This window comes from Siphateles boraxobius, unplaced genomic scaffold (assembly GCF_051911475.1).
Source record: "Siphateles boraxobius isolate OS27281-9 unplaced genomic scaffold, OSU_SipBor_1 16, whole genome shotgun sequence".
In the NCBI taxonomy this organism is placed as follows: Eukaryota; Metazoa; Chordata; class Actinopteri; order Cypriniformes; family Leuciscidae; genus Siphateles; species Siphateles boraxobius.
In genome coordinates, this window is record NW_027508766.1 from 1,636,918 (window position 1) to 1,653,895 (window position 16,978).

The 16,978-nt window shown below is 35.7% G+C and overlaps 1 protein-coding gene and 1 long non-coding RNA gene across 2 annotated transcripts in view; both read left to right on the plus strand.

Annotated features, from left to right (window-relative positions):
• lamc3 (laminin, gamma 3) overlaps positions 1-16,978 on the plus strand; it is a 142,326-nt gene that overhangs the window by 111,107 nt on the left and 14,241 nt on the right. The window contains exon 12 of the mRNA XM_077231062.1: positions 4,276-4,509. Coding sequence (XP_077087177.1) covers positions 4,276-4,509 — 234 coding nt within the window. The remainder of the gene's footprint in view (positions 1-4,275; positions 4,510-16,978) is intronic.
• On the plus strand, positions 12,201-13,986 carry LOC143739006 (uncharacterized). The gene is made up of 3 exons (XR_013204122.1): positions 12,201-12,332; positions 13,681-13,739; positions 13,937-13,986. It is a non-coding gene; the product is annotated as an uncharacterized LOC143739006 (long non-coding RNA).

Consider the following 16,978-nt stretch of genomic DNA (forward strand, 5'->3'; position numbering starts at 1 on the left):
TAGCCTACTATAAAATTAAGACACTTTTTAAATGTATAGCACATCTGTTGAGGCACATGAGGCAGCAACATATGATAGATAGGACAGAACAATATAAGCTATTAATAATCTTTCATTGCGCAAAAGTATTAGGATATGAAAGACTCCAATACAGTGCGGCACATATCGCTTATGTGCATCCCGTGCGCAGAATGATGCGCTTGATACAAGTCATAGCTTGCAGCTTTTCCGAGGCTGTATTTAAAAGTTCAAAGCACAAAGGAAAGACATATTGATGCGTAGTATATTATACAGTATCTATCTATGCAATAGTTTATTGAGCCTTTTCTTTGAATAGTTTTAAATTTCAGTTACTGTGCGCGTGAAGAACAATTGTGACCATGTATCACAAAACCAGTCACGTCGCACGGGTAGCCTACATTTGTGGCAATAGCCAACAAAACATTGTATGGGTCAAAATTATCGATTTTTCTTTTATGCCAAAAATCATTAGGATATTAACTAAAGATCACTTTCCATGAAGATATTTTGTAAATCTCCTAATGGAAATATATAAAACATATTTTTGTGAGTGAATGCAGCAATATCGCGAACATAAATGGACAACTTTAGAGGCGATTTTCTCAATGTTTAAATTTTTTTGCACCCTCAGATTCCATTACATTTTACATTTATCTGACGCTTTTATCCAAAGCAACTTACAATTGCTATATTTCAGAGGTTGCACGCCTCTGGAGGAACTAGGGGTTAAGTGTCTTGCTCAGGGACACATTGGTGCCTCACAGTGGATTCGAACCCGGGTCTGTCACACTAAAGGCATGTGTCTTATCCACTGCACCATCACCACCCCACATTAAGTTAAATTCAAGAACACGTAAACTTTTCCCTCCGCTGCGGCTGTCAATCTTTCTTCATTCAGCCTTCAAACAGCGCATCGCGTTCGTTTACGACAGTCAACACGATGAAACTCTCTGATTCCAGATTTTCATATAGTTGTATCTCGGCCAAATATTCTCATATCATAACAAAGCTTATTTATTCAACTTTCATATGATGTCTAAATCTCAATTTCAAAAAATTGACCCATGTGACTGGTCCAGGGTCACAATTATAGTGCTCTCTACTCCTGTGTTGTGATCTAACAGACAACCGGTAGAAAGCGATTAATGTACAGCAATTAAGTCCAGCAAGATAAAGTCATTTTATGCGAAACCATAGACCTTTATCTACAGATCAAGTATAATAATAGTAACGTTGAATCATCTTAGAGAGAGTTTCATCGAGTTGACTGTCGTAACTGAACGCAATGCGCTGTTTGAAGGCTGAATGAAGAATGATTGACAGCCGCAGCGGAGGGAAAAGTTTACATGATCTTGAATTTAATGACTTAAATATTAATTTATAACTCACATTATACTATAGAATGGCTTCAGAACACTTATAATATAGTACACAAAAACGTTATGGTGCCTCATTATGTTCTTGTGCCTTTTGTGGGTCTTAGCAATGACACCATACAGTACTATAAATACTATACAGAATAGTATATCGGATTTGGATCTCGTCTGACCGATACCCGATCCGGCCAAGAATGGCAGTATCGGAGCCGATACCGATACTAAGTATCGGATCAGCGCATCCCTAGAAAAGACTGGCACTGAAATGCAATCAATTGCAGACTAAAAGAAACTGATTTAAAACAGCGAAAGGAACAAGCATGTTAAACTTGGTAGTATGGACTGTATTGTATTCAGTGATTGATTAGAAGTCTAGAGGAACCTTTAACTTTGTCCATGCCCCTGCCAATTCTTTCCTGGCCTGTGATTGTTTAGTGATGGCATACACAGTAACTGAGTGAATTATAAGTGTGAATGTTCTTCATTGTGGCATGAATTCATCGTTTTATTTTTCAAAATGTAAATCATCATATGTTGTTTTGAACAGATCGAAAGATTGACATATAAAAATAATGTAATGATGGGTTTGCTTTTCATTCTGGAAAATTTACAAAGGTAGCTAATGAAAAGCAATGTCATAAGTGTATTGCATTTAACACTGTGATAATGATTTATTAAATATAATTCTAAACTAATGAATGAATGAAATAATTTATATATAATATAAAATAATTCTAAATATCAATATAGTGCCTACATTTTTAACTTCTATAGATTTTTTAAATAAATATCACATAAAACATTAAAACAGACAACAATAAAACTCCCATCTAAATAAGTTCAACATTTAGACTGGAGCAGAACAGAAAGCAGCAGACATCTTCTCTCAGGGAAAAGTAAGGAGCTGTAAAAAAAAAAAGAAAAAGAAAAACAAGAGAAGATCACTATAAGAGGAACCTAAACTGGATAATATACCTGCCAAGCTGCACTTACAAATACATTAAGAATGAATGCTGCAATATTTGAGTCTGGGACAAACAGTTTGCTTTTGTATGATTCTACGGAGGAAACTGTGAGTATATTATCTCTCACTCACACTCTCTGTCTCTCTCTCGTCTGTTTTCTTCATCAAAAGAAGTAAATTACAGCTTACCAAAGAGCGTAATTATTCGTCTACCACGTCCTTGCACTGTTAGGTCCTCTTATTGATTCTTGGAATCTGGTGTGCTGAAATATGTGCATTCGTTGAACTGCTCTCCTTTTCTTCTACAATGTACACATGATAATCAGTTTGTTTGTATATGAACACGCAAATACAACTGCCGGTATCTCTCAAAAGCACACATAAACGTTGTTCTTCCTGGCCATGTCCTGATATGAAAGTTGAGATGATAGGACTCTGAGACCCTGGAGAAGGAGAGAGTTGAGGTGAGAGAATCTTGATCTGTGTACAGCCTCCCTCTATCACTATTTATTAGGCGGTATGGATCCCTGAGAGAAACAAAGACCCACTCACCTTCACCATATTCTACCTCTCCCCACTCAGCCCTTATTGATTAATTCATTCCTTGTTCATTTATTCATACAGTGATCAAAGATTCTATCTGCTTGCACCCAGTGGTCCTGATGTCTGTCTGTGTGTAAGCAAAGGTGAGAGAGAGGCAGAGGGGAGCTTTAGCAGGCAGGCTATGCAAACTACATCGTGAGGGCAATTACAAGTGGACGGGACACTGTGATTTTACATTCAGTGTAACTCCATTGTGCAATGCTCTTCCCAAATCCATCTGAACGGCTAAAACCTTCTTTACCTTCAGAGGAAAAAAACTCTTCCACAAGCACTTTACTGATAATGGTTGATACACTATTTTTATTACTTATTTTATTATAAAAAAAAACTTGTCTTTCTGTCACACAGTGACTCAATAGATTTTACTGTTATGGCACTTATTTGTGCCCCAAGGATCAAAAGCAGAATCATTTTATTTTATTTTATTTTATTTTATTTATCTACACTACTGTTTAACCATTTTGGGTAAGATTTGTATATATTTTTGAAAGACTTCAAAATTACAGCAAAACATAAGTCAAGGTTATGTTTGTTTCTAGTTTGGATTCCCTTTTCTGTTCTGAGTTTATCTTCTAATCAGTTAATTAGTTCAGGTGTGTCTTGTTAATCAGTCTCGTTACCTGCCCTTGTTTTCCATGTATATAAGCCCTCCGTTTCTGTCTGACTAACCTTACGGGTTTGTTTCTCCTTGTTGATTCTCCAGTTTATTGTTTGGATTATTCTATTAAAAGTCTCCTGAAGATATATCCTTCGTCATGCGCTTTAATACAGCCACAGCTTGTGACAGTTATATTGTTAATTTAATATTAATAATGAAATATTAATATTAATAATTAAAAATATTATTAAAAATATATATATATATTTTACAATGTAATTTATTCTTGTGATACAAAAGTTGAGTTTTCAGCATCATTACTCCAGTCTTCAGTGTCACATGATCCTTCAGAAATCATTCTGATATGATCTGATTTGGTGCTCATGAAACATTTTTATTATTAACAATGTTGAAAACTATTGTGCTGTTTAATATTTTAGCAAAAACCATGATACATTACTTCAGGAATCTTTGATGAATAGAAAGTTAAAAAAAACAACTACATTTATTTCAATTTATTGTTGTTGTTGTTGTTACAATGTAAAAAAAAATGTACTGTCACTTTTCATCAATTTAATGAGTCCTTGCTGAAAAAATGGCTCAATTTCTTTACACAAATATTTCTGACCCCAAACTTTTGAATGGTAGCGTGTGCATTTATTAGTAGGTTGTACAAATATTGTAGGTGATGTATATTTTTTTCTTGTTTTCAGACACCTCTCAACTCTCCAGGGTAACCCTTGAATCTGCAGACCAGACAACCTACCATCTTGATGGGGTTCCACATGCTCCATGGGTGGAGGTGTGTACTTGTCCCACAGGATTCACAGGGCTGTTCTGTGAACTCTGTGCTCCTGGATTCACCAGGGAGACTCCTAATGGTGGACCCTTCTCCCCATGTATACCTTGCAACTGCAATCAACATGGGACCTGCCATCCTGAGACAGGTTGGGAGTGTGTTTGTTTAGTATGCATTCTATACACAGCTTCCATGCATGATTTTTTCAAATGATACATCATATACTGTTTCCCTTCCATGACAATGTTCCTTGAAGCCAATGCGGTTGTGGCAGCCAGCTTGGTATCGCCTCTGAGCAAATATTTCCTATGTAGATACAAGTAGCTCACTTTATTACTTAAAATAATCTAGAAAATCTGAAAATATTTTGTTGCAGAATGCTGAACACATTTACAATTTATTATTGATTCAATTTATACAAAAGTATGGGTAACACTATAGTTTTGGATCCAATTCTCACTATTAACTAGTCGGTTATTAGCTAGGATATTAGCGGTTTATTAGTACTTATAAAGCACATATTAATGACTTATTCTACATGACCATATTCTACATCCCTTAATCCTACCCAATACCTAAACTTAACTATCACCTAACTAACTGTTAAAAAGCAGTAATTAGGAGTTTATTGAGGGGAAAGTCTCAGTTAATTGTTAGTTATAGTGAGAATTGGACCCTAATCTAAAGTGTTACTGAAGTATGTTTTGGATGAATATTTTGGTGGGGCTCTGTCCCACCTGCCCTTACAGATGAGCCGCGGCTGGTAGATATCCTAACATTCTGAAGTTTGAAACACTAAGACATTTTTTGTTGTTGTTTTTTGAAAGAAACTGGCACTCATCCAGGATACAAATTACTAATCATTTATCATGCAAGTGTCAGATATGGCTTTTTCCTTTTAGCTCTTCCTAAAGGCCAGCAGCATCTTCTTTTTACTGTGGCAGATAAAGCTGGTGTTAATGTGTGATGTTCAATGAATCTTCAAGCACCAGGGGTCTTTTTCTCAAACTACAAACTCTCATGTACACTTCTGTCACTGTGCTGGTTAGATCGTGTTTGCTTTGTTCTTGTGTACGGAATAGCCTTCATCTCTCATAAAAACAATATAATGACGTGAGAAAAATGTGTTTGTGTTGGGCCATTTATAAACCGAAATTTCATTTGAAAATGTTCTGTGACTTACAAGAAATGCATGTGTATTTACTACTTTAACAAGTAAAAAAGACATGGTTCTGCTGTTTCCACAGTTCATTAAGCAGCACAGCCATTTTCAAATGTGCTAATAATTAGAAAAGACTCTTGAATACCAAATCAGCACATTAGAAGGATTTCTTAAGGATTATATAACACAGGCATCTATAACATGTATAGCAAGTATCTTATGCTCACGAATGCTGCTTTTATTTTGCTTTTATTCAAAAGTACAGTAATATTTTAATATATTTAAAACTGCAATTTATGGCTGGGATGGCAAGCAGCCATTACTCCAGTCTTCAATGTCACATGATCTAAATGCTGATTTGGTGCTCAAGAAACATTTCTTATTTATTATCATCAATGTTGAACAAATCTGCTGCCTAATATTTTTAAATATTTTTTATTCAAAAATTCAAAAGGAAAACATTTATATGAAATATAAATCTTTTGTAACATTATAAATGCTTTTACTGCCACTTTTAAACAATTTAATGCAGCGTTGTTAAATAAAAGTATTAATTTCTAACAAACAAACAAACAAAAACTTACTGGAACAAAACTTTTGAACTGAAGTGACTATAATTTTTTAATATCTAAAAATAGAAAACATTTATTTTAAACAGTAATAATTTTAAACTAAACATGTTTTTGATTGCATTTTGATTAATTAAATGCTACATTTGATGAACAGAAGGACAATTTCAAAAATCATGTATTTAGAGTTTCAAATTTCAAACCTTTGAATGGTTGTGTAATGGACGTACATGTACAGCTCCTATCTCTTCTAGATAAAAAAATTAAAAAAACCAGGTAATCCATCTATCAAAAATATGATTTGCTCTTTTAACTTAAAGATAGAACTTCTATTTCTACAGCCACCATATAAGCCGCTGCAATTTCTCCAAATTCATTTAAGTGGTCTGCTTATACTGTCCAAACACATTTTTATAGCTCCAGCACAATCACTCAAATGTTCCTCTTAGAATCCTCTTCTTGTTCCTGTCATTTTCTGTATTGCTTCCCCTTGTTCCTCTCTCACTTTTTCATTCCTCCTCTTGTTCTTTCCATGACCCTATTAGCAGAATGCCAGGCTGTCTTTCTGTACAGGGTAGATAGAATTCACGCTCGCTACTCTTTCCTCTATTAGACCTGCGAGCCAGCCACCGACTAATTAATTGTAATGTCGATTGCACAACAGAGAGTGTTTATTTGTGTCTGTCTCCTTTCAGCGATGACTCCTGACATGGATTTGAACGTTTGTCCTCCCATCTTTCTTTCTCTCTCTCTGTCTGTCTCTCTTTCACACTGATGAGTAATTTCACTCTATTAATATGCGGCAAATTAAACCTCCACCGGTCTTATTATGAGCGTAATGTGTGATTAGTTTGGTACAAGTCTTTAACATTACAAATTAATGTCAGACATGACTTTATCTACCACTCGAGGTAGGCAAAAGATTGAAGCAGAGTGAGAGTATGCGAGAAAAAGGGAGGGAATGGAAGGAAGAAGGAACTAGAGAATCAAAGCAATAGGAGATCAAGGGGGGCAAAAGATCGAACGAAAGTATGCACAGGAAATCTCCAACTCCCAGGAGAAAAGGAGGAGCCCACTCCTTTTATTTATTTATGAACCTGTTTAACTTCAAAGCAGATTTTGCACATGTCACAGCGGGTGCTGTTCATTGCCATTTAGCTGCTTAAATATTTTCCAGGTTTGTAAATAGAACTAGGCCCCCAAGGTCCCCGCTGAAAAGCAGCATGCTTATCATTAGCATATGTATACGTCACTCTTAATTTTTCTCTGCACCAAAAACTCAGTGTTTTTTAATCTCATTTCCTATTCGTAAGCCTAATTACGTTTTGTTAGTCCTTTGATGAGCATTGATTTGATCTCATTCCCGCTTCAGGAATGGTTAGTTCGCTGACAGGCCACGCCCCTTGATTTATTATATCCAAGTGAGAGGGTGTTTCTCACAGTAATTATAATTGGCTGTTAATTGGTTATTAGTCTTGTCACTTTGCACAGGTGTTGTTTGTTTGGTCAGAGATAACAGAGGAGGGAAGCTCGCCTCTTCGGGCTGAAACCAGTGGTGCTTCATAATTGTGATATATTTAAAGTCTACCCGTTTGTGTCATTTCTATTTTCCTGCGAGCAATACAACAGATTGGAAAATGTTAATATTTGTGGCGGAAAAATGGAACTGTGGCACAGTGTTGTGCTGGAGGGCTAATGAAGTCAAGCATATTTCCTTTGGATGCCCATATATTGTGCGTGCGTTAGTGTTTTCTGGTCTCTGTCTTGAGTGCTTTTCCTGACCGTGTTAATTTAAGGGATCCCATCCATAAAATTAGGTGGAGAGGGCTTGTATTTGTCTTGGAAGAATGAGGGAAAGAACAGAGAGAGCAGCAGAAAAAGAGTGGCTTTCTGAGAATGTTTTTTTTTTCATTTGTATATACATTAACTGGAACAGTCACAGAGTGTGATAGCATTCTCTCTTGCTCTCACTTTCTTTCTCTCTGCATCCTTTGCAAAGTAGATGTGCATTCGTTTTAGATCAGTAAATATAGCAAAAATAATTAATTACTTTATATTGCATAAAACACCATATAAAAATAACCTCCATCTATTTTTCCTAGCAAAGGATGTTTGTCTGAAAATGTACTTAATTAAAACCAGCAAACAAACAAGAAAACCCGCACAGAGTCCCACACGCTTGTACAAAGAGAGTTGAATGGTCACCTCAGACTTAAATATATTCTTAGATCCACGTGTTATATGATGTCCAGTGTTCAAATGGGTTTTAAAATGTTTTATAAGGGTGAGTCATAGATTTAAAAGGCTGTTTTTTTCTCACTGTTCCTTCTGTCATTGTTCCTATAGTGAAGCAGACCTTTTTAAAAAGAGGTGAAAAAAAGATAATGAAAGGACAAGGGAAAATAACTGAAATATATTCTGTAGTGAGAAAAGACAACTCCGTGTGTCATAGAAAATTTGCAGTCTATTTTTCAGAATAGTGAGCACACATCTGCAAGTGAAAGATTGAATGAATAGAGTTTTAATTTTTTTTAATAGAAAGTTCAGAAGAACAGCATTTGCTTGAAATAGAATCTTTTGTAACATTAAAAATGTCTTTAATGTCACTTTTCGATCAATTTAATGTTTCCTTGCGGAATAAAATAATTAATTAAAAAGAATTGAAAACAAAAAAGATTTACTGACCACCCATTTTTGTACGGTAGTCTATATGCTCAGAAAGATTGCTTTCCAGATTGCTTTTTGGAGCCTCCTAAATGAAATAGCTACAGTCTTATTAGCTCTATAAAGTATTGTAGACCAAACTGTAATGAATATTCTAAAGAGCTCGACCGCGCTATGACTGATGTAGTCCGACAGGTACCGGGGGTCTAGAACGCCCTTTTCCCAAAGGACAGCCGCAGGGATGAGTCCTTTTCATGCCTCTGTTTTTGGAAAGAGAAGAACGCCTTTATTTTTTCTCTCATTCTTTCACCCCTCTCAAAGAGTCAGGAAGGGCCCATGTGGAGGTTCTGACATTTAGCCACCCTAGCGAAGTGAATAATTCAGAAAGAAGAAAGGTACAAATGTCTGGTGCTGGGAATAAACTTGCCTGAAGAAATGCAAGATTTGAAATAAAGACATTGATATGATAATCCCAGCAGACCTCTGGCCATGCATATCATCCTGTTTTGCATAGCACAGATGAGTCTGTGCACATTTAGGATTCTGATTTGAATATAAAATTAACCTGGCCTTTTTTCTGAACATTAATTGGACATAATGTAAAATCAACTTGATTAATCTTGATTGATAAGCCAATAAATATGGACTCGCTGTGAGAATGTTAAACTGATATCACTGTCAATTTCCAAGCCAACAGCTTTTGATCTGTACACAGGGAAGTGTGTGTGTGTGTGTGTGTGTGTGTGTGTGTGTGTGTGTGTGTGTGTGTGCGTGCGTGCGTGCGTGCGTGCGTGCGTGCGTGCGTGCGTGCGTGCGTGCGTGCGTGCGTGTGTGTGTGTGTGTGTGTTAGAGAATAGAAAGTGCAGTATAAAAATCATCATGGCTGTGGAGAGTCCCCACAAAGGTAGCGAAACTGTGTATCTGTGTCAATAGCTGCCACATCTGTCTCATATTACCATAAGGGCAACTTTAACATCCGCCAAGGCCGGCAGACAGATGGTAGCAAGCATTTATTTTACACTCAAACAGAATTAAATGTAACCTCTCTCACCTTCCTGTTCTCCCTCCTGTCTCTCTCTTTATACCTTTGTGACCAGGTGTAGCTGGCTCTTTGTGCTGAAAAACATCATGTGATCAATCATTTCAGCTGAATTGCACACATTCTCATCACAGTAGCAATGCTGACAGGAATTTCATGTCATCTTCAAGCGCTCAGTTATGATTTGAATAAATCTGGTTCAAAATTTTCCATCAACCTGTTGCCTTTGGATTGCAACATGACTGGGTTGACAACACAACTGAAATGTGAATTTGGTCACACAAAAAATCTTTAATGTTGTCTCAGTTAATGAGTTTGAATATAGTGTTTGAAAATCTTACATTTAGTTCACTCAAAAAGAAAGATCATTTCTCATCCTCACATTCTTTCTTCCATAAAACCTTAAAAAACACAATCTTTTCCATGCAATTAAAATAAATGGATACTGAAACTTTCAAATAGGAAAAAAATAATGCTAAATCACCATAAAAGTATCATAGATGTGGTCCATGTTGTGTACTCTGATCCAAGTCTTCTGACTTCATAAAAAGACCAAATATTTCTTGTTTTGAGTGTACAAAACAAAATTTACTCTGCATTGTGTTGTGTTGTTGCTGTGCGTCCTCTGTTTTGTTGTGTAAAAGAGTGGTATTGATCTTTGTGATAGTTCAAGTTTGTCTTGATGAAGTGATATATAGAGTGGTTGTTTTTTTAGTAAGACCGAGTTAATTTTGTTTCCTCCAGGTCAGACCGACACAGACACATATGCCCTACGCACACACACTGTGTTCACAGACCTCCCAAAGACTGAAAATAAAATGCCTCCTAAATCTAATTCAGCAGAACAAATAAACAGAGGAAGAGGAACACGGCCGAACCCAGTGGCTTATAAAATCAGACAAATAACAAAAACCCCTACCGTCTTTCTTTAAGACTCCAGACTTCCTTATGAACTAAGGTGCTATTCATTGAAGTTATCACACACTGGTTCCCGTTATTGATCTCTCAGTCCATCTGTCTGTTCTTCTCTGCCTCTTGCTCTTTTTTGTCTGATTTGGATCTATTAACGGCAGTCAAAATCTCTTATATCACAATGATGGCACACTGGCTTGTAAGGCAGTATATGTTCCAAGATTTGCAGTATGTACAATTCATATACTTTATTCACAAATATAGCACATAAGCATTATTCTTTGTCATATTGGTGAAAAAGGTTTCCTTTTAACATTTTATTACTGTTATTGGCAATGGCTTTAAAATAATATAAATAATTAGTATAATATAATTTCCATATCAGTGCTGTGCTACGAGTGTTGGGGGTAATACATTACGTAACAAGAGTCTTTATATTACTTTTTTCAAGTAACTAACATATATAACATATGTATTTTTTTTAATTTACAACAAAATAGCTGTTTCTTTTTAAAAATAAGTAAAGCAAGTTACTTGGTTTTTCCATTTATTGACTGACCGCTCTCCTGTCCCCATACTGAGAGAAGTTTTTAGCGAAGGTGCGGAGGAGACAAATATGAAACCACTGGAGTCTTTCGTTTAGGAGAAAAATCTGAGCACAGTGTGTGATTTTGTTGGGGTCTCTTCTAAAACTTTAAAGGAGACAGATGTGAGAGTGTTAGAGTTTTTGTCTCAGGAGACAAGTGTGAGAAGCAGGAGACTCGAGCAGAAGTCTCCATTTGATGTTAAAGTGACCTCATTCCTGTCTAGGAGAAATATTTGAGTTGTTAAAGAGATCTCATTTTTGATTTCTCTTCCTTCTGAGTAGTCTCAATCTCATTCATCCACACAAACACAACATGCATTGCCATTGAAGATAAATTTAACTAGTAACCCTTGACAGCATGCATGAGTTCGAGTCAGCTAAAGGTACTTTCCTGCTGCTGTTCCCTTCTCGCCTTTCCCAATGTTCCCTGCATACTATCCTGTACATTAAAAGTGAAAAACCCCAAATCGAATCACAAAAAAAGAGAGAGGGAAAGAAAGAAAGAGCAACCTCTTAGCAATAAAACATATTTATAATGTAGTCTTGAAAGAGATTACAGCAGATCTCCCATGTTTCTCATAGCCCTTTCTCATTTTGGACTGAACTTTCTCAGGTCTCATTTGTGTACTTTTATTTCTTTCAAGGTACACTGTAAAATGTAATAGCTTTCCTGACTCACATTTACTTAGTTAACTTTACTCACTACTATAAAATACATATTTCTTACAAGGTTTTTTTGAGTTATAGTAAATTGCAGTGTGAAAATAACAATTTACTCAAATGTTTAATTGAAGCTTACTTGAAAAAACCAAGTAGCAAAAAAATAATGCAATGACTTTACCAAACCAGTGAGAGGCAGCAGTGCATTAAAGCGTGCCTAATGTGCAGAAAAAAATAAAGAAGAAGAAGCGGCCTTGTGAGAGCGCATGCGCGATAGAGTCTGCCTATTCGGCGCCAATTTTGCAGCTGAGGAAACTGGAAAGACGTTGAGAGACTGCGTTTATCTGGAGCTTAATTTTGTTTTTGGAACAACAATAAGGTATGTAACTTTAAACTTGTGTGTGAATTTTTTTTTTTACTGTCTGTCGCTTATTTTTGCTTTTCATCTTAATGTGTACCAAATTATTTTGATATTATTCGGAGCTTACAGATTGTGGTTCGACCTGTTTTTTTTTTTGTAAAACGATCAGGTAACGTTAACTTACCACAACGGTTCCTGGATTTAAATTGTCCAAAAAGTATTAGGAATTATGATTTTCTATTTTACTGTTTCCCTGATGCGTTCTCCTCTGCCCGAATTGGCTTACCATTTATTAACGTTACTAATATGTTGAAATGGCGCACATTTACAGTAACTTAGGTACCCGCAGCTTATGCAGAGACGAATTTTATGATATTTGTCAGTATTTGTGACTTCACAACAGCATTAGTACTATACTATTATTGAAATTCAGAATGTAATGCAAGCACTGTAAAGGTTTCTTTTTTTTTTTTTTACTCAATCACAACTGCCTTATTTCACTGCTTATTTAATGAGCCATATTTTAACAAGATGACAAACTAACGTTAAGTAATCGTAAGTGAAGTTAAACTGAGTAATGGTAATATCAAATTAACGTTTTTATTTTTTTATTTGCACACCATTACTGAAAGTAACGTTAATCAGTGGAAACACTGTTTTTGTCTGTACTGAGGTACCTATTTAAAGGTATATTTTCTGTAATGCTTGAAGAACATGCATATCAAGGAATGTGTCTGTTATGGAAGCGTTTCCGCCGCTGAATAAAAAATTAAATAATTGCGACTTTTTTATCTCACAATTGACAATATGAAGTCAGAATTGTGAGAAATAAAGTCGCCATTGCGTGTTATAAAGTCAGAATTGCGTCATATAAAGTCGCAATTCTGAGAACAAAGACTGAAGTGTGACTTTTTATCTCACAATTCTGACTCTTTTCTCACAATTGCGAGTTTACATCTCGCAATTCTGACTTTATAACACATAATTGCGAGTTTATATGTGAAAATTCTGACATCCTTTCTCAGAATTGTGGAGATATTGGAATTGTGAGATATAAACTCGCAATTGCGAGTTATCAGGCCAATTTTAAGGGGAAAAAAAGACCAACTTTTTTTTCTCCCTCAGAATAGTTTAAATCTCACAATTCTGACTTTATATCTCGTAATTCTGACTTTATAACACATAATTCTGAGAAATTAGGTCAGAATTGCGAGATGTAAACTCGCAATTGTGAGAAAAAAAGTCAGAATTGTGAGATAAAAAGTCGCAATTACCTTTTTTATTTTTCATTCTGTGGCGGAAACAAGCTTCTATAGTCTGTAATCTTGCAAAGCAGAACTTAATTATTATTATTATTTTTTTTTAGAAGTACTTCTGGCAGCTTGCCTCCTGAGTGGCGTTCAAAGCACAGGTCTCGATACACTGGTAAGGACTTTTCCTTTAAAGAAGTCATAATAGATCAGAGTGTAACAGACAGTGTTTACTTCGCTGCACTTTATATTTTTTTGGGCGACTAAAGGTATGTTTTCTGTAATGCTTGAAGAACTTGCATATCAAGGAATGTGTCTTTAATCTTGCAAAGCAGAACTTAATTATTATAATTTTTTTCAAATTTTTTTTAGAAGTCCTTCTGTCTGCTTGTCTCCTGAGTGGCTTTCAAAGCGCAGGTCTTGATACACTGGTAAGGATTTTTCCTTTACAGAAGTTAGAATAGATCAGTGTGTGACAGACAGTGTTCACTACACTGCACTTTATATTTTTTGGGCGACTTAATCCACGTATAATATATGTCAACTTCAAATAATTTCTTGCAGATGCAGTGGAACTGTAAGCATTGTATTTTTACTGCAAACAAAAGAGGGCAGTTGTTAAAACATTATCGTCTAAAACATGGAGGCTTCACTCGGCAACAGCCAATACCTTGTCTTCATATGGATTGCTTGTGCTCTTTCAAATCTTTTAACGCACTCAAAGTCCACTTATCTGTTTGGCACGCTCAATCAGACAGACAAGCAAGTGAACCCAAAGTTGCGTTTCACTGCCAATTATGCGAGTATGTGCAGCCCTGCACTGAAGCTGAGTTTTTTTAATCATGCCTTGGCACATTTCCCTGTTGTAATATTTTTATTGTTTGGTTTCATTCAGGTATGTGATGTCGATGAAGCCTGGGCACACGCGTCAGTTGGGCTGCTGACTGTCATGGATGAAGAAGCTCTTTCTCCAAATAAGCTATACCTTTGCCCAGTGTCTACTGCAATTATTCTGGAGGGAGGTATCGTGATGGATAACTTGCAGAACCTGCCTCAGGCCATTTGCGTCTTGTTTGGGCTGTCTTATGCTTTGAATTTGGACTACCCAAAAGACATGAAAAACACTCTTAATTTTATTCAAAAAGTGATGCTTGGTCTGGGACAGAGCAAACTCCCACCAAAACTACAATCTCTTAAAAATCTCCTGATGAGTTAGAATGTAATCGTAATCAAATGAGTGATGATGTTTGGCATTAGATTTTTTTATGAAAGTGGAAATAGATTAATTGATTTATAAGCAAGGTTTTTAAGCAAGTTAAGTAAGGTTTATAAGCAAGTTCAGAGCCTGCCAGTGTATTAATTTTTAAAGTGCATGTGTGTCAGAGACATTTCTTTTTCATTGTTTAATGAATTTAGCCACTTTGTGCACTTGTTAGGCCTATAGCTAGTTTTACTCCAAAGTGTTATTGATAAAAGTGAGTTATTGCCATTTATTGAATTGGTAAAGCTGTACTGTAAAAGGTTTTTATAAAAAAGAAAAAAAAACAGAAAGTGACTTAAATATTTAGAAAAATACAAAGAAAGTTGTATGGACCACCCCTGTCAGTTGTTAATAAAACAAATATAATAAATGTACCTTTGAACTGTATCATTGCCTTAAATTTATTTGTCCATCTTTAAATCTTATCTTTGTAAAATTGTGTACCTATTCTCAATGATTTATAATAGACAACAGATCTATTAATCTACACTTAAGTTATTGGAGTAAAGCTTACTTGTTATTTTTAAGGCAATCGGTTTGCATGGTTTTAACAAGTAAACTGAATTGCTTTTGAAGTAAAGTAAACTCAGTAATTCCAAGTTGTATGCAGAAAACATCAGAGTTAACACAACTAGCATAAATTAGTAGTTAGGAATAATCACAAAGTATATTTTACTTGAAATTATTTAGTTGTTAAAAATAGTAATTCTGGGTAGTCTATACTAAGAAAAGTACATCTAAAGTAAAGTATCAAGTATACTATACAAATTTGTTTTAAGTTACTAGAACTCTCTTGTAAGTGTACAATACTAGACAGACACTTGTTAGTACTACAGACTATTCCTGTTTCACTTTACTCGTTTTTTTCAAGGCAATCAGTTTGCATGCTTTTTTTAAGTAAGGTTTACGAATTGGATTTTACAGTGTATTTTAGAAGAAACATCTAGAGATATATGAGAATCACAACTATGTCTCATGAGCTTAGAAAGAGCAACTTCTGGACAATAAAATATTCCTTTAATGGAGTCTTGAAAGAGATTGCAGCAAGCCAATAAAAAGATGTTCAATATGTTTCAGATAATTTCTCAGGTCTCATTTGTGTCTACTTTTATTTCTCCTAAGGAATTTTAGGAGAAACATCTGAAACACTGTTGATACTAAATAAAGATATATAGAGATATTTGAGATATAGGAGAATCACAACTAAGTCTCCTGAGCTTAGAAAAAGCAACTGAGAGCAATACATTTTTCTTCTGGGTTATTCTGGGCTATCTGGGCTATCTTGTTCTCTCATTGCTCTAAGGCAGTGGTTCCCAAACTGTGGTCCGTGAGGGTACTGCAGGTGGTCCGTGGAAAGGCAAAATAAAATATAAAATAATATTTTTTACCTTCATTTTACCAGGAATCCCCATAAAATAAGTAAAAAGAATATGTAGGCCTCTATTGATATAAAATTTAAATTAAATTGTCTGGTTATTGTGTGATTACTAAAATAGGCTAGTGGTGCTCGGCCGTGACGTTCAAGTTCAGTGCCGTTAGAACCACAACATGGATCGGTGAATAGCAACAGGTTCTCTGAAGAGGAAAGCGGCAGAGGCAAATATTTTGTCATTATATAAAATATTTGTCTGATTATAATTTCACCAACAGTAATTCTGAATTGCATCCACCAAACAGGTAGGAAATAAGCAAATCAGAATACTGCACGCCAAAACAGCAGTATGCGCGCAAGCGTGAAACGCTATTGTTTCTTCTTGGTGCGTATCTTTTACTGGGGTCTCCAACACGTCGCTTGATTGGAGGTAGCTCATCAAGGGGCCGTTCATATATCGTGTCTTTTGCGCTCTCAAGTTCATTATTTCATGTAGGCGCGCGGCAAGTGGGATCATAATTGAAGTGACGCACTCATTTTTTTAGGCGCAGCGAGATGAAAACACCTCAACTTTTCATAATGCCGCAAACGCACCGCAGTTCATGTGACAAGAACAAACAAATCAGCTTCATCCTTTCCGTAAACATTGAAAGCTCAGTCAATGAAGAATGTAAGAATGCACGTGCACCCAAACACTAGGCCTACGTGTGTTTTTCTCTTCTCCGTAAATAAATCTTGTAGCAGAGCTACAGCAAGCGTTTTTCGGTGGTGGAAATCTATT